Source organism: Amphimedon queenslandica, unplaced genomic scaffold (assembly GCF_000090795.2).
Source record: "Amphimedon queenslandica unplaced genomic scaffold, v1.1 AMPQUscaffold_13441, whole genome shotgun sequence".
Taxonomy (NCBI): Eukaryota; Metazoa; Porifera; class Demospongiae; order Haplosclerida; family Niphatidae; genus Amphimedon; species Amphimedon queenslandica.
Window position 1 is genome coordinate 94833 of NW_003546323.1, and position 19759 is coordinate 114591.

The window sequence follows — 19759 nt, forward strand, 5'->3', positions numbered from 1 at the left end:
TAATATTACGCTTCGTGGTAGCAGCAACAATGATACTATACTTACATGCCTTCATCGTGGAATTGGTTTAGCTTTTATCAACGTCAGCAACTTACAGATAGAGAATCTTACCATTGAAAACTGTATCCTGAACAATGATGACTTAACTGATGCCCTTAATGTTGCAAATGAGACGATTCACCTGTTTTATTCAGCTGATGAAATACGAGTGAGTCTATTAATGGCTGATATTAGCAGATTAAGTATGACGTATGTCACAATTAGAAATAATACTGGCATTGGGCTGCTGGCTATTAATCTAATGGATGAATCCAGCATTAGTAATGCTGTCTTTGGACACAATGCACCAAATGAATGCATTATTTCATTAAATAACCCTGATGGTGCCAGGGACAAAGTCGCTGGTGGAATGTTTCTCTTTTATTCTGATTACCGAAACAAAGAAATTAATTTTCAGCCATCCCTCACTATCAGTGAATCCTTGTTTCATGACAATATGTATTGCAGTCTGCTAGCTGGAATTCCATTGGTTTTTACATTTTCTCCTTCATTTGAAAATTTCGGATTCACATATGGAGGGGGAGGTGGCTTAGGTCTGGTTCTTTCTCAAATTAATTACTCGGTAAATATTATAGTGGAGGAGACAAGTTTTGAAAGAAACGTTGGTCCACTAGGTGCTTTACAAATTGAACAACATCAAGGTTCTCATGGTTCAAACGTGATATTTGAGAGCTGTCTGTTTGATGATAATGGCTTTATGGAAGAGAGTTCAATTGACTTGAGTTTTCATTACGTAGGTGCCGCATCAATGATTTTGAATGTTCCTCGTGATTACAAAATTATAACAGATATTGCATCTATCAGGCGTAATTCCTTCCAATTCAAGAGTACACAGTTTTTAAACAACAGAGCAGATGTTTCTGGAGGTATATACATGGTAGCACTCAACTCTCCAGTAGCTGAAAATGAACTGATATCTGATGACTGTACATTCAGGAATAATAAGGCAGGACTATCATCTGCTTTTTACGCCTTTGAATATAAATTCAATGGTTTAGAGCCAGGAACCAATGTCATTATTAGCAATATTATAGTGGAAAACAACAATAATTATAACAGTAATCCTTATACTGAGTTCAGACAACACAAAAGTACGATTTTAACTTTTTCAATGAATGTTACTATTTCTGGAAACTCAGCCTTTCAAGATAATGAAGCATCGGCTCTTGTTGCTGTGTCTAGTGTCCTCAATTTATTTGGCGATATATTGTTTGAAGGTAACAGAGGAGCTTCAGGGGGAGCCATTCTCATATACAGTGACAGTTATCTTGTCTTCTTTAACAACACTAGGGTAAGATTTCTCAATAATCAAGTCACTGGTTTTGGTGGGGCTATTCATTTGATAGAAACAGAAAGTACTTTTGGGCAAACCTGTGTTCTACTGTTCAATGGAGTTGACTTATACTGCTATCTCTTTGGCATGGAGTGCATTAACATTACTGACCTAAATATACAAATTTATTTTGAGGGAAATACGGCTCAGCTAGGGAATGACATTTATGGCGATATCATTAATAACTGCTCGTGGCTAATATATCTTCAAAGCCTTCAGTCACCATATTATAGATCCTTTACTGGTTACGAAATTCTTAGAAACATATCAGAAGACAAAAATAATAATTTCTCATTTGAGATACAATACTCTGATCGTTCGGTTAATACTGATGCAGTGTACCTTAATGTTCTAAGCTCTGAAGGTACCAGCAGTGATAGTCGTATCAAGTTGTTCCCGGGACAGATGGCCTTTCTTAATATCAGTGCTGAAGACAGGTATTTCCACAGTGTGCCACTGGCAATAACATCAAGCACTCTTGGAGGTGGTGAGTTCAGCAGATCACAGTTGGGCCTCTCTGGTTACTGGTTTTTATCAGGCACTGGGCAGACAAATCTAACTCAGTTGTCAGTCTATGGGGGCATTAACTCAAATGTCTCAGTGTCTATTTCCAATGTGGCCTCAACTGCTAGCACAACCTTGTACTTTGAGCTTGAGGGCTGTCCTTATGGACTTATTTATGACACCGAGGAGTGCATTTGTTCTCCTGATTTACTCAACGGACGTGATTTTGACACTTTCAGATGTGACGAGGCATCTGGTAATATAACTGTCCCACAATTCTTTTGGCTGGGCTGGACTCCTGTTGATGAATACACACTTCGTGAGTGTATTTTTGACTATTGCCAGAATGACATTGCTACAGTAACATTCAATGGAGAAGATAACATCAACAATCAGTGTGCAGATAATCGAGGAGGTATTTTGTGCGGGGAGTGTCTTGATGGCTATAGTACTGTTTTTGGATCTAACAGGTGCCTTGAGTGCAAAACTGATGCTAGAATTCTCGGACTTATAATTGGGTTTCTTGTAGCTGGGATCTTGCTTGTACTGGCAATAGTTTTCCTAAACTTTACAGTCACTGAGGGCTATCTCAATATCGTGATATTCTATGCTAATATTGTACAGCTTGCAATACCAATCCTTTCCCAATACATTAGCTATGATGCTGCTTCAGTCTTCATCTTCATCTCTTGGATTAACTTTGAGCCAGGAATTGATACGTGTCTCTTTGATGGAATGAATGCTTTGACTAGAGAAGGACTTTACCTCTTGTTTCCTTTCTATATCTTTTCCCTCATGTTTATTATCATTTATCTGGCAAGGCGATCAAAGAAAATCACATCCCTAGGATTTCAAGCTACAAGAGGTTTTGCCACTTTGTTGCTTCTATGCTATGGCTCTGTGGAAAGGACTTGCTTCATTATATTAAGTGCAGTGACTATCACTAGCAATGAGGGAAATTCATATGTAGGCTGGTACATTGATCCAAATGTTAAATATGGTCATGATGCACATGGTTTCATGGTTTTCCTTGCGATTGTTTTATTATTATTTTATATCATTCCATTCACTGTCATCCTCATTTGCCCTCCTCGCCTCATGAACAAGACCAGGTATGGAAGGAGAATAACGTTAAAATTCAAACCAATCCTTGACGCTTTTTATAATCCTTTTAAAGAAAAGTACTCCTCTTGGATTGGATTCCGTTGTCTCATCAGGGTATTTCCCCTTGCTATGGCTGGATCTTTATCATATCCCGATAATCTTTTTGGTATAACAGTCTTCATTGGAGTTTTCCTTTTCCTTCACGAGGTAATACGTCCTTACAAAAGCGAGCGACACAATAAACTTGAAACATTCTTCCTTGTCAATTTAGTCCTCATAGCTGTGGGTACTTTTTATTATCCACAAAAGAGAGATTATTTTGAAGACTACAGCTCTGCTGTCTACATCACTCTATTAGTATTGCTTGCATATGCAGGAATAGTTTACATTGGACTACTCCACAGTGATATCCTCTTCCCAAAGCTACTGCCAAGTATAAAGTTAAAATTGAAGAAAAGCTGTCAATGTAACTGCTGCTCATATTGTACGTGTTGCTGTTGTCATAAAGATCCGACTGAAAGTGATGAAGAGAAAAAAAGGGATACAACTATTATTGAGAGTTTGGAAGTACCTCCACCACCTCCTCCTCCAATTGTTAGTGTGTTTGAGCTACGAGAGCCTCTGCTGGAGTATGGAACAGCTGAGCTGACAGTTATAAAAAAAGGAGCAAAAGTTAATAACCAAAAATGAGTGAACTCAATTTTATAACTATACCTATGTAGTGAGTGTGATTTTGTGATCAATTTGTAATGATAGATCAACTAATGTGTGTACAAGTTATTATTATTATCATTTAGTCCATATGTCAGAGTTTAGTGAACCATTTGGTAGGGGTCTGATGTTCAGTTTCTGTTGAAGTTCATCAAGAGACTCCTCTAGATGCTTCTCAAAATAGACATTCATTAAAAACTTTGCTTGAAATCCATTGCTTAATGCCCAAGGACCGTAAACAGTTAACAATTCAACTTGCTCCCTGTCAGTAAAAAAAAAGAATTAAACAATCAAAATGAATTAGAAATCATTAATTTCTACAAATACTCTATTACTTGTATGATAGTTTGACTGCTGGTGGTATAAACCCTCCAAGTACACACAGTGGCAATCCGGTCTGTACGCCTTCAAATTGTTTCACAACTATCTCGCCATAAACACTATAGGAAAAATCACAAATAAAAATTTCATCATTCTTTGATGCTCATAAATCTCCTCTACCTATACAGATGCATAAATATATTTATCTCAACTGACCTAGTAGGTACTTGTAACAGTGTATGAACAAAATCATGTATCTCTCTGTATCTCTGCATAACATAAGCCAGCTCAAAGTCATCTACATACCTAACACTGGCTCTTCCTTCTGGAGTATAACCCTGTTTAATTAATATATAATTAATGTGACAATGATAGGCTATTAAGCACTAACATAATAGTCCAGGAATCTAACGTATTCTCTACCTAGGGTTTTATCAGGAAGCGTCCGGAGTTTCTCAAGATTAAGAGTGGAAGATCTAAGTCTGGGTTTTTCACTAAATTAAATAATATACCGTGAATGATTATAAAAGAGTAGGATTTCATTTACTGGAGAATTTCCTGTCCAGTTTCATCTTTTAACATTTTCTGGTGCATACACTGGAGTGCGTACCATCCTGTAACTTCACCAAACGTGTAGATGAAATCTAATTATAAAAAAGCTTCATTTAAATTATGTACCGGATAACTTGAGTCTAAAAATACTACCCATACTCCACGATATTAATAGCTTCTGTATTGACATAGAATTAAAGAACTACACATACAATCATAGTTTATTTCAGCTCACCCACTCTTTCTGGTTTACACAGTCCTCCAATCCCTGCTCCAACAGTAAGAGCTAGTCTTTGCAAGGACGTTGTTGGAACGTGAGAGTCGTACAACTTGTCACCATATGATACATTACCACTACAACTTCTTGACTGGAACAGTAAAGGTACGGTACATGTACTTGAGCAGCCAGTAAGAATCCTTCTAATGATCATCAGTGTATCTTTGTCAGTCAGTCAGTTACATCAAAACGTGTGAGAAGGTGTGTCACTATCTTTGTGAGGCAGGGCTAATTCTAATCTAATAAATCTGATCACTAAAAAGAATTAAAAGATTGTGAATTATTGCAAAGGATTAGTGCTTTAAATAAAAATAGATTACAATGATTTACAAGTCGGCAATCGAATAAATCTATCAATTGAATAAGTCTATCTTTTTCTCTCTTGCTTTTGCGTTCTCTTCTTCTCTTTCTCTTTCCTCTCCTGCTGCTTCTGCTGCTGTGCCTTCTTGTTCTCTCTGTCTCTCTCAGTCTTTAGCTGGTGAGCTCTTCTCTGTTCTTCCCTCATCTCCTTAAGAGCTGATGTTACTGAGGACTTGTTTGCATTTGCAGCTAAGTCTCCTATTAAAAGAAAAGATTCATAATACGATTTAACCAAAATTATTAGAAAAGGTTAAGCTACATCACATTAAGTACAACACATAATTCACTTATTATCTATTTTATTGATGTGATACATGTAATTTTATGAGAGATTTTAAAGCGTCCATCAATATGTAATCTAGACTTATTATTTATTCCATTTACCAGTACTATGTGATTCATTTTCTTCATCCGAGCCAGCACAACTACTGCCATATTGGATTATTAGCCGAGACTTTTCTTTGTCACTCAGTGCAGACGATGATGGTTGGGTGGCCTGCGAGACGGTACTAGGTACAGTGGCTGTGGCTTGTTTAGAAGTCTTGATGTGCTCTACCAGTGTGAAGGAATTTAATAACAAGTGCACATTATAATAAGAACATTTACGTGAGTTCAAATACAAAACTATCTAGCATATTCCACGCCAATTTTAAGAACAAGATGCAATAATGAAACCTTATTTTAATACCTTTTAATAATACTGTAGGATCATTTCTTGATGATACCTTTGCTTTGCTATCAGCCATTGCTCTTTTCCCTGCACTCCATCTCTCCACTATTGACTGACAGAGGACAATACAGTCCCCTGTTGCCTATTAGAAGAAGATAATACAAAATATTCACTATCTACAGGATTCCATACTAGTGCTCCACTGAGCATATCAATCAACTCTGTTCTTTTAGTTTCTTCTAAATTGACATCTTCCTCCTCATCTCCTTCTTCTAGTATTCCATATATATAGTCCCCATACACCTCACCGTCGAGTTCAGAGCTGTTCAGAGTTTCTATCAGCCAGGTTTTGAAATTTCCTTCAACACTGGTAGCGGCCATATTTAAAGCATCCTTCTTCTACTTCCTGCAATTGTAGTCATGCACCCAAAGATGTGTGTGTCTTACTCCACCTTTTGTTGCATTTTTCTATAGCTTCTTTCCTTTAGATTTAGAAAGCAGAAACAGTGAAACAGGCCTCTTCTAAACTGAAGAAAATGAGAGAAAAGTTGCTGTTTATACTTTGTCTTTTATCCTGGCACAGTAATGGTAGGTTTAGTAGGTTTGGGTTTAAGTTTATTAATATTTTCAATGTATTTAAAAGGACAGGAACCTTGTACACAACTGAATGTACTACGTTTAAATTCAGCTGGTGTCTTTCAATCAACGCTTACATCTATATCAGGAAGATTAGAGCTATGTTCCTGCTCTTCCAGCAGTTGTGTGTGGAATACGGTTAATCTTGGTGGAATCATCAGCCTATGGTCATGGAAGAATGTTCAAGTAGCATGTAGACAGCTTGGAAGAGATACTGGAGGCTCACAGCTCACAGGTTTAGGAAACCCAATTGTACACTACACCTCACTGTAAGCAAAAATAAATAAAATGTAATTAAAATATCTCCCAAATTAGTCCTTCAAGAGCCATAGCTCCTAGTTCGGTACCAATTTATGATTTTACTTTCGAGTGTGATGGAACTGAGTCCAATCTCACAGACTGTCTAAGAACACCAGTATCTATTGTACTGGAGAGCCATTTCTTTGATGTATTTATGACATGTTCTAATAGTAAGCATATTAGGATTACTGAGTATAAGGAGCTTATCATGTTTTCTATAGTTGTTTCTTCTGGTAGTATCAAGTTAACAGGGAGCAGAGAAGATCACCAAGGTGTAGTCGAAGTTTATCAAAGCAATAGCAACCAATGGGAGACTGTTTGTGCTGATGGTGTTAGTAGAAGAGAAGCAAGAGTTATCTGTTTGTCTCTTGGATATGAAAATGGAAACGTTACATCAACACCAAGGAGTTTGTAAGGAGAATTAAACAAAAAAATTATTAGTAAAATTGTAAATAATTTTTCAGTCAAGGCAGTGATATCAATGATACTCCTGGGATAGCTAAGATACAATGTATGGACTCTGACACTGATATTAGTCAGTGTGCATTGACACAAGTTACAGCACAAAACACTGATTGCAGTATTGCTGCTGTTGCCTGTACACCAAGCAGTAAGTATATGGCATGTTAATAATTATTATAAAATATATTCTTGTGTGTAGCTGCTGCTATAGGAACTATAAGATTATCTCCAATCTCTACTTCAAGCACGTATCAACGAGTTGAGATGTTGAATGCTGGTCGGTGGGGAACAATATGTAATAGCAGCTGGAGTATTGAGGACGGAAGAGTTGTGTGCAGGAGCTTGGGTGTGACTGATAGCAACAAAGTGAAAGTACCAACTTCATTGAGGTAGGTGTGTTCTTAGGCTATGCTGTTTCTTTATGGTATATCTGTTCTATGTGTTCATGCTTTTATTTCCTTATTAAATTTAAATAGAAGCCAAAATATGTCATGATAATTTTATTGTGCAGGTCTCCGGAATCTTTGAAACCAATATGGGCTTCTGGCTACATGTGCAGTGGCTCTGAATCAAGACTATTTTCCTGTCACATTTCTTTTTCGTACGGCTATGCACCAGATTGTGATCACTCAAGTGATGCTACACTAACTTGTAATAGTAAGAATTCTCTGTTCCAAGTATAAAAGTATTTGGCAACTTATTTTATAGATACTGCAGCTGTGCCTGGTGGAGGCTGGCCGCCTGAAGTTATTTCTGCAGTTGCATTCAGTGTAGTATCAGTATTACTTGTAGTGATTCCATTGGTGTATTGCATAAGTACAGATATATGGAAGAAATTAAGGAAGAGGAATCGTGGAGGAGCTATCGAAAGGCAAGAAAATGAGTCAGAAAACAACAGGGAAATATCAGTAAGTCGTGCAATCAAAAGTAAAATTTTTTAGAAATTGCTCCAAAATCAGGCCAAAATCCCTGTACTATAGTACAGGGATTTTTGGCCAAATTTTGCCAAAAATGAAAAGTAGAAAATTCTCATATTTTATGATGCTTTCTGATATATATACATGTACTTATGTTGCGTACAAAGTTTGAGCTGATTTCGATCAAGTTTGGATTTTTTACAAATTTTTAAAGTTGTTCCAAAATTAGGCCAAAGTCCCTGTACTATAGTACAGGGTCATTAGCCAAATTTCGCCAAATATGACTAGGAGAGAATTCTCCATTTTTATTACATTTTCTGATACATATACATGTACTTATGTTGCATAGAAAGCTTGAGCTGATTTCGATCAAGTTTGGATTTTTTACGAATTTTTAAATATGCTCCGAAATCAGGCCAAAGTCCCTGTACTATAGTACAGGGTCATCGGCCAAATTTTGCCAAAAATGACTATGAGAGAATTCTCCATTTTTATTACATTTTCTGATACATATACATGTACTTATGTTGTGTAGAAAGTTTGAGCTGATTCCAATCAAGTTTGGATTTTTTACGAATTTTTAAAGTTGCTCCAAAATCAGGCCAAAGTCCCTGTACTATAGTACAGGGACTGGTCAAATTTCACCAAAAATAAAAAGCAGTGAATTCTCAATTTTTATGACATTTTCTGATACATGTACATGTACTTATGTTGCGTAGAAAGTTTGAGCTGATTCCAATTAAAATTAAATTATTTATAAATTTTTTAAAATCACTCAGTCCATCTTGATGATAACACATCTTTTTTTCACATTTCACTACATAGGAACAAAACAGAGCTAGCAGTAATGGTGAATCATCAGATATAAAGAGTAGTCGAGCTCCTCCACCAACTTATGATGAATCTCTTTTATTACAGCAACTACCTCCTAGTTATGAAGAATCAGAGGAAACACAATGTCAGTTTTTTGAAGCAGCTGCAGTGACTTCTATTCCTCCCGCTCTCCCGAATGAAGAACCACCGTCTTATTCATAATGATATATAAAAACTTTATTATTGATTAATATTTACTTTTATTCTAGGCATATAATGTATAATGATAGTTTTACACACAGCTCCAGTCAAACTATTATTATCTTTCATAAATGTATAAGATAAAATATATTATTGTTTCATTTTTTTAACTCAAAAATGTTCATCATCTGTTTTAATCTATTAATTTAATTTATTATTCATGGTCTGAGGTCATTTCCTGTTGCTGACATTTCATTATTATTGGCTGACTGTCAGTGACTGAGTGACTGAGTGACTGAGTGACTGGCTGTTTCTCTCGATTCTCCTTTCTCCTTCTTAAAAGTTTGCTCCTACTTTACTTTCTCCAGCTGAGCAGCTAATTGACCAGAACATCACCACAAGGCGGCAATCTTGGTTTGCTGTACCATACAAGCTACAACTTGCTTGTACAAAGTGAGGGGGTTGTTGTAGAAGCGGTGTGTGTCCGAAGCGGTGCCTTGCCCTTGCTTGTCCTTGGGAGTTGTTTGGCTTGTAGGCTGTGATATATGTACAAGCTATGGCTGCCTCTTTTACCATTATTGTATCTGTTTCTGTCATGCACGGTTTTAAAAAGCATTATATGTAACCCAGCAGTAAGGGCATCATTCTGAGGATCATTCTTTAATCACTATGGAAGATGCACACCCAAATGTTTATTTTTACTTCATTTTAGTTTAGTTTTGTAAATTGCCATCTCTGTGCAGCATTAAGCGCATACTATGCTCAATGAAAGGCCTAAGGGTTTAGATAGATTGAAGGGCTCAGACATTGTGTTAGTATGTCCTAATAGTTCATTCCTGTCTCCTTTGAACCTTAGATCACAACTTCAATTTCCTCCAACACTGTTGAGTGCAAACACTTGCAGCAACTGATAATGAAGTGTTGTAACATTAACTTTCTTCTTTTTTTGTTCTTTCTTACTAAAGGGACCAGTGGTAAGTCACGCATTTGCACTTCTCTGTTTTATAAGTCTTGAGTTTATATGTATTTCTTCTTTCTTTCTTAGGTCAGAATACTTGTACTATTGCACTAAACAGCACACTACGTCTCAATTTAAAAGATCCATCATTGCCCTCCTACAATTCGGAAACAGGACGTCTTGAATTATGTTCCTGTCCAGACTCAAGCAGCTGTTCTTGGAATACGTTGATAGCCAGCATCAGTAACGGCTGGTCATGGAAGAACGTACAAGTAGCTTGTCGTCAGTTGGCAAGGGACACTGGCTCATCTTACGTTGGACTAGGAAATCCTGTCTTTCAAACAACGTAAGTCTACTAATAGCACCTGTACTATGTTACTAAAAATAGACATTTGATCTTGGTTGTGTGCATAGTGCATGTTACTAAAAATAGGATTATTATATTATGTGCTCTTTTTGCTAAAAATAGATCTTGTTACTTATTATGATTTTGCTGTAGGGCACCGAATGAGACTTTACTGTATCCTTCATCCTTTGCATGTGATGGGACTGAGACTAATCTTACTGACTGTATTGCTAGTCCAAGAGGAGATCTAACCAATGACAGCACTGCCGCTTACATTACTTGTTTAAAGAGTAAGGACTTTGTATTGTAACTAGTTGCATTACATGTACTTGAATGAGAGAAAGAAGCAAATTATATTTAGCTAATAAATATTAAAATGGCTACTATTGTTTTAAATTGGAAATTTATTATTTTTAACTGTAAATTAATAATAATGATTATTAATACTATTATTATTATTTTATTACCCTAAAGCTGTCTCCACTGGTCACTTAAGATTGACAGGATCAGCCACACAGCATCAAGGAGTACTAGAGATGTACCTTCGTCACACTGACAGGTGGGAGACCATTTGCTCCGATAACTTTGACAATACTGAAGCTGTGGTTGCTTGTAAAACTCTCGGATACGGCACAGGAAGGGTCTCTCATATTTCTAGTTCAACCACATTGTAAGCTTTCGTTTTTAAAGCCATGATTTAATATATTATATTTTTATTCAGTCGGGGTAGTGAGATTAATACAGATACAGCTGTCTACAGTGTGAGCTGTGGCGGGTCTGAGAGAGACCTTGACAGCTGCTTTGTGGCACTCAGTGGGAGTACAGCCTGTTCTTCCAATAGACCAGCCTATGTGGTATGCACACCAAATGGTATGTGACGCTAACCTTAATCTTAATTTTATTGCTAGAAAAAGTTCATATTATATACAATTTCTTCTATTAATTTTTTGTTCTTTTATTTCCATTTTATCACAGCTACCAGTCCAGGTAGTACACGTCTGTTCACTCTACAAACATTCAACGATTTCAAACGAGTTGAGATACTCTACGCCGGTAGGTGGGGCACTGTCTGTAATACTGAGTGGGACATTACCGATGCTAAGATCACCTGCAACACTGTTCGGCAGAGTTCTGAAGATGCACAAGTACCAACAAAATTTGAGTAAGTACAAGTTCACTTTAATCATGTAAAAGAATGCTAGTAAATCTAAGTGTGGGTTCTAAAAATGTTATATATTACAGTGGTGCCTATTTTAAATAATGATAATTACTATGCATGAAAATCAAAGTGGCGCCTATGTTAAAATTGCATTTATAAGCATTATATTATATTATTTCTGTTAATTTTTAGTTCAATTGTTGCTTCACAGCGGCCATTGTGGGCATCTGGCTTTATGTGTAATGGTACTGAGTCTAACCTGGTCCAGTGTACTATCAGCAATCCGATTGGTTACACTCCTAATTGTAATCATATCAATGATGTTGGAATATACTGTGGTATGTTAATCATGTTCACGTTTTTATTACATTTTTTATACATTTTGATCTTTGAGCTGATTTTGACTAAATTTTTTAAAGTTATGAGCATTTTTCAGAATGAGCCAATTTTTGAAGAATACCCAAGGCTATAGCCCATGGTTTTTCCAAAAAAATGGCTCCAAAATCACCTCAATTTTTAATTACATTTTCTGATACATATTGATGTCCTTATGCTATGTAAAAAGTTTGAGTTGATTCCGATAAAAAATTTTCGAGTTATGACCATTTCTAAAAATGGGCCAATTTTTGAAAAATACCCAAGGCTATAGCCCATGGTTTTTTCCAAAAAATGACTCCGAAATTACCCCAAATTTTTATTACATTTTCTGATGCATATTGATGTCCTTATGCTATGTAGAAAGTTTGAGGTGATTCCGACAAAAAATTTTTGAGTTATGACCATTTTTAAAAACGGGCCAATTTTTGAAAAATACCCAAGGCTATAGCCCATGGTTTTTTCCAAAAAATGACTCCAAAATCACCCCCAAATTTTTATTACATTTTCTGATGCATATTGATGTCCTTATGCTATGTAGAAAGTTTGAAGTGATTCCAACAAAAAATTTTCAAGTTATGACCATTTAAAAAAACGGGCCAGTTTTTGAAAAATACCCAAGGCTATAGCCCATGGTTTTTTCCAAAAAATGGCTCCAAAATCACCCCAGATTTTTATTACATTTTTTGATACATATTGATGTCCTTATGCTATGTAGAAAGTTTGAGGTGATTCCGACAAAAAATTTTTGAGTTATGGCCATTTTAAAAAACGGGCCAATTTTTGAAAAATACCCAAGGCTATAGCCCATGGTTTTTTCCGAAAAATGGCTCCAAAATCACCCCAAATTTTTATTACATTTTCTGATACATATTGATGTACTTATGCTGTGTAGAAAGTTTGAGGTGATTCCGACAAAGAATTTTCGAGTTATGACCATTTTAAAAAATACTTTTTTGGTTCCATAAATGAATTTTCTGATGCATATACTTATATTGTATTTTCTGCTCTCTTTCTTCAGGAGAGGAAGATGAAAGTGGTGGTCTTTCTGGTGGTGCCATAGCTGGTATTGTGATTGGTTGTGTTGTATTCTGTTGCTGTTGCTGCATAATATCAGGCATTGGTATTGTCATATGCTGTGATAAGACTGGCTATGAAGATTGCGACTACAGCTGCTGCACTAGTTGTTGCCGCTCATCTCATAGGCGTCGTTCGTTTAGCTATAATCGAGCACATGATGATAGAGCTGAAGTTAGATTGGAAACATTTTCTGAGCCCACTGATGATGACATTGATGACAAGGAAGAAGTAAGTGTTAAATTACATTATCATTGATATTTATGATCTTTAATTGCAGCTTACCACCAAGATTTATTAATTTATTTAAATAGATACCAAATGAAGAACCGAGGGAAGATACTGAGCTCTCCAAAGCTCCTCCCCCATCTTACAATGATGCTCTGACAATGGAGGCAGCTGCAGCAGAAGCTTCTGCCCTCCCTCCTGATTATACAAAAGAAGAAGAACCAAAGGATGAAGAACTAAAGGATGAAGAACCAAAGGATGAAGGAGAAGGCACTAATGATGATAACGAAGAAGGTGAAGCAGCTAATCCTTTACCTTATCCACTCATTACTTCCGATCCTGCTTATCCTCCTATACTGAATTCCTACTCTACCGACATTTAAAATAACAAAAATGTAATTTTTATTTTGTATTTAGTTGGATAATTTTTAGTTGTTGTTTTTGCTCTTGATTGTATATTTGATTTAAAATAAATTCTTAAATAAGGCGTGGCTAGTTATTAATTAGGGGTGGGACTAGTTACAGTAACTTGTGATTGAGCTTCTGCTTTAGGTAAAATATTTTTTCTCTATTGTTTTAAATTTTAAAGTGAAATTTTCCATCATAGTTTATGTATGACTGCATATTCTGGCTTCATATTATGGTAAGTAATTACTGTAACTGTAGTAATAATATGAATAGTTGCATGCTCTGTAAAGAAAATTTATGCCACAGATCTGTCAAAATTTTATTCCAAAAAATTAAGCGAAAAGTAATACACTATAACAAGAAACACTCATTTATTAATTATCAATTAATTAATTGGTCTATTGTCGTAATTATCAGAAGCCATATGAAACAACAGCGACTCTCTCCTGTTGGTATCCACTACTGACCTGGTCACATGATCTTTATTAACGACATCATTCTCATTTGAAATTAATGCCTCACTCATTGTGGATTCTCTTAATCTTTTTGGTTCTTTAATTTTACGCCACAATTTGAGTAAGACCTTGCTATTTTTTTGATACACATGGTAACTGATGATGCCAATAAAAGTGACAAAAGCAAGTGTCGTAATGACTATACCTCCAATGTACCCATAGCTGTTGTTCGCAATAGTTGAATGAAGCACTATCAGCAGTAGGAACCATATCTCTAGTATATTGAGGAACTGATGCTGATACATTCCACCAACACTTGCTTCCACTGCAATGAGAACTGCTGAAAGAGAAATGGTCAAAGTAAAAGTATTGCTTTGATTGGAAAAGGATATTCCCAAGAGGACAATTCGAGCTAGCAGGAGAACCCCAACCCACCAGCGATAAGAGTCCTTTAGTGGACCAAAGTAAGCATCAAAGAATGGCTTTAGCTGAGAACAGAATTTGCAGCAGGTGAAACGAGAGAGTTTCCCTCCAATTAGTGGATTTAGGAGGATTAAGAGAACATATGGAAACACTAGACACGATAGGACCAGGAGGGCAAACAGGAAGAGGATCGAGTGAAGTTTTGAGAAATAAGCCAAGTTAGGATCAAGACTCCAGTGATAGCTGATGTTAAGACCACATTTGATGACGACCAGGTCCAGTATTAGCAGTATGGTACTGATGAGTTTAGTGTAAGAGAGAAGTAAAAGTGTAGCTAGTACTGGGACTACATTGGAGCCTATGAGCTTTGAGAGTCTATTTGAGAAGTGGCAAGCACAGATGATGGCACCAATGATTGTCCATATGTAGAAAGGAAAGGCAAACTGCAGCCACATGTTTGAATATGTGTCCATTCCATCAAAAAAACAGGCACTTATGCCCAAATCAAGATTGAGCCATGAAATAAATTGGCTGAGAATCGGAATGGGGCCATCAGGGAAGAGATAGGTCTCGTTTATTTTAATAATATTAGCATAAAACACGAGCCCATTGATAGTACCTACAGATACTGTGAGGTTTAAAGCTAAGAGTAGGATAACAAGAGCAATACCAGCAGCTGCAAAAGGAATAATAAGAGACAGATAATCATTAGTACATTTTCCACATTGGCTGTAGCCTAGCATGAGACTAAGGCCTTTGTCACATCCTCCACACAGCAGACCCGATCTATTATTAACACACTGGGCATTTGGTGAGCTTATGTTAAAAGCAATTCTTGAGTTGTTGCAATAATTAAAGGGACAATCGTTGTATATTATAATACACTCCTCACTCTCTTGATATCCAATCCATTGATTGCCAGTTCGCTCCAGAGTGTTAGTCGATATATTGCATGTAACTGAGTCTTGCTCTAATTCTGTTGAACAGATACACACTCCTGTGTCTAGTGAGAGAGAGAAGCCAGGAGGACATGGAAGTACTGTAATGACGACAGCTAATATTTGTAAAGGAGGCACTAGAGGCTGCTGTGTATCAATGATACCAACAGATACAGTAACATTAGTGGGATCATTAGTATCATTGAAGAGTAACACAGTGTGGTTTATATTGGAGCAGTTTGATGGTGTCTCAATGACATATCTTTGTGTATCGACGGATGAAGATATTGATATTAGACCCTGAGTTAGTCCTTGTGTTTGTCCAACTGCAACTAGTGCTACGTTAATGTCATCTCCGGGATAAGCTTCAAAGGATTTATACTTAACTTGATTTGTGCAGTTAGGCAAACCATTGTCGCAGAAACAAAGAGAAACGGCATCAGAAGATATCACAGATAATCCGTCTTGTTCATTTATGTTGATAACCTCATATAACTGAGATGATGGTATGTTAGGTACGGAGGTCGAGAGAAGGTTCTGACATTCTTCTAGTATCCCACCATATATAGCAGACCCTGCAATACCAGCTGTATTGTTAACGAATGATATTTGTGAAGCAGGGAGTGTCATAGAAGTCAAATATGCTATTTGTATCCGACAAACTTCAAGAAATGGTGACCTTGACTTTATATAAATACCGCCTCCAATTTCTCTGGCTCGATTATTATAAAAACTCATGTACGTCCCATTATTAATGACCATAATAGAGTTACCATATAAGGCCATCCCAGCTCCTTCATTTGCAGTGTTACTGTGGATGAGTATTGATCCATCAAACATCACCAGTGAATTGTACAGCAGAAGACCAGTGTCATTATTACCAAATACTACCAAATCCCTTACATTAGCTATTCTTATGCCGTACAGAAACATTGCACAAGATGGTCCAGAATTAACTAATATATTCCTGCTGATATTTAAGTTAACGAGAGAGAAAGAGAGCGGATTATTAGAAGATGATAGCTCCACTTGTGTAATGTACAAGCCGCTCCCAGCATAACCAATGTTATCATAAAAATGACAAGAGTGAATGTATATTTCTTGAGCCACCACAACAAAGTCACTTGGCTGTGTCTGTACAATTAGTCCAGCACCAAATACTGCAACGTTTTTATAAAAAACACTATTTCGTATCTCTAATGGTCTCGTTACTTGCGTGGGCGGTGGATAATCACAAGGACATGTTCCTCTTAGTACTGAATCATACGAGATTGATATTGCCATTCCACCTCCTATTCCTCCATAGGACTCCACAGAATCAACCAGGATTGAATAATACTCTATATTTGAAGTATGTATCAAAATGTTTCCTCCAATTTGCCCATTGTTATTGTACGACTTCACTCTAATGAGCTCCACGTCGACCCTGTAAGTACAGTCATGATCGATGAGGATTGTTAGTCCTGAGCCAAAATCAGCTCCTACTCCAAAGCTAAAGTTGGAGTCTGATACAATGAGCTGATAGATTTGAGATTCACTTGTAGTCAAGCACTTCCTTGGATTAGTGTAATATATAAAAGCATTCCCATTGACTTTATTGTTAGTAATAGAAGAGTCCTGTATTGATGCATTAAACCCATTAAGTAGTAGCAGGCCAAGACCAGTGTTGTTTTGGATGGAGCAGTCTCTTATTGAGATGACGTATGTTTCAATTATTATCAAGGCTGCAGGTTTTAATTCCTGCCCACCAAAGCCAAGAATATTAATGTACTCGTTGCTACCGCAGTCTGTAATAGCGATACCATGTATGCTAATGTTAGTGGAATCATATATGAACAATGAGACATTTAGTTTACTGCACGTTATCCTTACAGCAGCAGTCCCTACATCATTCACTGTCTCTCCTTCTCCTATTAGGCTAAGACCACTGACTCCACTGATTACAAGTGACTGGTGTAGAGTATGGACTCCACTGGAGAAGAAGAATGTAGTTCCATTGGTAAAGAAACTGGTGCTATCTTGTGTATAAAAGGAAAGATTGTGGCACTCTAAAGATGAAGGTATAGAGCAGTTAGGAGACACAAGATACTCTTGTTGAGAAGTAGCAGAGCTTAGGATGAGAGCAAAAAGGAATCCTTTTAATATCTGAAATTGGTAAGCCATTAGATAAATGATAGAGATAGAAAGAGAGCTTATCTTACCATGATAACAGTAATCTTGAGCTTCTGCAATTTGCAAGTCTAGACTGTCAGTCATATGATGATATAATCTTAATGAATATCGTTAATTTTAAAATTATTGAAAGGTATTGGGCTAAAACATTTACGCAGCAATAATAATTAGACTTCAAACATAAGTGCTACAATATTAATAAATATGTTATTTAATCATTGTGTTAGTTACTGAGTATATTTGTTAGTGAAAACAGCCTCAAACGTTGAATCGCGTGATTTGTGTGAGCGTACGATGGCTTCTTGCTGAAAATCACTAGTCAGCAGCGTCTCTCTTCTATTCAACTCAATACTAGTGACACTAACCGTCCTATCACGTGTGTCAGAGTCAAGTTTATTCACTGCATCTATTCTTTTCCCATTTCTCTTCTCCTTGTAGTACTCCCTCAGCTTTGAATCCAGTTTTTGTCCTCTGGTAGTCTCCAGGACTTTTATTGCAGTGTGGTACATTATGATTCCAACAAATGTGATCAGCATTAAGCTTATCCCAATACTTGTTATAATAGTCGTCGTAGTTCCTCTGTTTCCGAAAACAATAATAAACGCAAGGTTAAGCAAGCACCAGAGTTCTAATATATCGAGTGCCTTCTTCTTGTATACTCCACCAAAAGCAGCTTGGAGGACGATTAGTACGCACAGCATTGTCATCATGGCTGGCGAATGTGTGTCAAGTTTTGAGAATGATACAACAAAGACACTAATGAAGCGAATGAGTAGCAATAGCCCTGTCCAAAATGTGTAAGGTGCCTTGTAAGGAGAATTGTATGTCTCAAAAGCAAGTCTTATGGACAGTCGCTGCTGATGGCAACCACACTTGTGACATTTGTCAGCATTGAGTGCAAGCCCAATGCTGTAATTGAATAACAGTATTAATGTGTATGGTAGGGCAAACCCAAAGAGGAATATGCTAACAATAATAACAAGGAGAACGTGACTTGGGTCATTGTAATTAACATTGGGGTCGTTGTACCATACCCAGGTTGAAATTGAGCCACATCTCAGCTGTGTACCATTGAGGACATCAATACTCGCTATGAATATTTTAGTATACGAGAGTAAGAGAAGTGTGGATAATACAGGAACTGCATTGTTCCCGAGCAGATTAGCAACTCTTTTGAAATACTTGGCTAGTATGATGAGAGTGATGACTAGAATCCATATATAGACAGGAAAGACAAACTGGAGCCAAGCCCTGTCTAATGCCGTCATACCATTGAAGAAGCATATCTCAATACCAAAGTCCAAGTTGATCCAAGCTATGAACTGGCTCAGCACTGGTATGGGGCCATTTGGAAATAGAATGATGGAATTAGTCGTAACAATGTTTGCATAGAACACAATTCCATTAATAGTACCAACTGAGACAGTTAAATTCAGTACCACTAGCAATGCAATTATACCAATGCCTGCTAGTGCAAACAGGATTATTAGAGCCAGGTAGCCATTAGAGCAGTCCCCACATTGATCTGTACCTAGTTTAAGACTCAGCCCTTCGGCACAGCCACCACACATGATCCCCGACCTATTGAGAGCGCACTGTGGATCTGGATCTAGGATGTTGAATGTAACGTTACTATCAATGCAGTAACTGTACGGACAATTCTCTTGTATATAAGTGCATTTGCTGTCATTGTTATAGCCCATCCATACCCCTCCATTTCTAGTCATGGACTGTCTAGTTACGTTACATTCAACTTGTCTAACTCCAAGCAGAATCGCTTCACACTGGCACCAACCTTGGAGTCTATCAAACAAAAAACCGGGCGGACAGGGTTCTAAGGAAACCTCGACGAGTTTATTATTTGTGGCATTGACTAGGTTTTCTACTCCTTCTCTTGCGAGGTAGAGCTTTGCATTCACTTGCTCACTGCTATCAACTTGTATTCTGTATTTTACGTCATTGCAGCTTGGACTGAGGGAGTAGTTGGTTATAGTGGGGG

The 19759-nt window shown here is 37.0% G+C and overlaps 5 protein-coding genes across 5 annotated transcripts; 2 read left to right on the forward strand and 3 right to left on the reverse strand.

Annotated features, from left to right (window-relative positions):
• Positions 1 to 3674: 3674 nt before the first annotated feature.
• Positions 3675 to 5089, reverse strand: LOC100641802 (ubiquinone biosynthesis protein COQ4 homolog, mitochondrial-like). Its single transcript, XM_019995487.1, has 6 exons — positions 4821 to 5089; positions 4581 to 4677; positions 4425 to 4527; positions 4250 to 4371; positions 4048 to 4152; positions 3675 to 3974 (listed from the first exon to the last, which is right to left on the reverse strand). Exons 1-6 carry the CDS (start codon positions 5014 to 5016, stop codon positions 3791 to 3793), a joined length of 807 nt encoding a protein of 268 aa, XP_019851046.1. The 5' UTR covers positions 5017 to 5089; the 3' UTR covers positions 3675 to 3790.
• A 46-nt stretch (positions 5090 to 5135) lies between these two features.
• LOC100634187 (coiled-coil domain-containing protein 43-like) lies at positions 5136 to 6335 on the reverse strand. Its single transcript, XM_003385957.3, has 4 exons — positions 6085 to 6335; positions 5911 to 6034; positions 5607 to 5774; positions 5136 to 5420 (listed from the first exon to the last, which is right to left on the reverse strand). The coding sequence occupies exons 1-4, from the start codon at positions 6271 to 6273 to the stop codon at positions 5230 to 5232; spliced, it is 672 nt and encodes a 223-aa protein (XP_003386005.1). The 5' UTR covers positions 6274 to 6335; the 3' UTR covers positions 5136 to 5229.
• Positions 6336 to 6339: 4 nt separating this feature from the next.
• Positions 6340 to 9426, forward strand: LOC105312461 (scavenger receptor cysteine-rich type 1 protein M130-like). Its single transcript, XM_019995486.1, has 9 exons — positions 6340 to 6480; positions 6536 to 6797; positions 6844 to 6998; positions 7050 to 7239; positions 7293 to 7438; positions 7490 to 7679; positions 7802 to 7947; positions 7999 to 8198; positions 9033 to 9426. The coding sequence occupies exons 1-9, from the start codon at positions 6429 to 6431 to the stop codon at positions 9240 to 9242; spliced, it is 1551 nt and encodes a 516-aa protein (XP_019851045.1). The 5' UTR covers positions 6340 to 6428; the 3' UTR covers positions 9243 to 9426.
• A 61-nt stretch (positions 9427 to 9487) lies between these two features.
• On the forward strand, positions 9488 to 13846 carry LOC109581412 (egg peptide speract receptor-like). Its single transcript, XM_019995488.1, has 10 exons — positions 9488 to 9674; positions 10078 to 10195; positions 10267 to 10525; positions 10679 to 10815; positions 11000 to 11195; positions 11247 to 11395; positions 11501 to 11687; positions 11877 to 12022; positions 13081 to 13367; positions 13451 to 13846. The coding sequence occupies exons 2-10, from the start codon at positions 10135 to 10137 to the stop codon at positions 13745 to 13747; spliced, it is 1719 nt and encodes a 572-aa protein (XP_019851047.1). The 5' UTR covers positions 9488 to 9674; positions 10078 to 10134; the 3' UTR covers positions 13748 to 13846.
• A 220-nt stretch (positions 13847 to 14066) lies between these two features.
• LOC109581413 (uncharacterized) lies at positions 14067 to 17824 on the reverse strand. Its single transcript, XM_019995489.1, has 2 exons — positions 17790 to 17824; positions 14067 to 17733 (listed from the first exon to the last, which is right to left on the reverse strand). The coding sequence occupies exons 1-2, from the start codon at positions 17790 to 17792 to the stop codon at positions 14158 to 14160; spliced, it is 3579 nt and encodes a 1192-aa protein (XP_019851048.1). The 5' UTR covers positions 17793 to 17824; the 3' UTR covers positions 14067 to 14157.
• Between the last annotated feature and the right edge of the window lie 1935 nt (positions 17825 to 19759).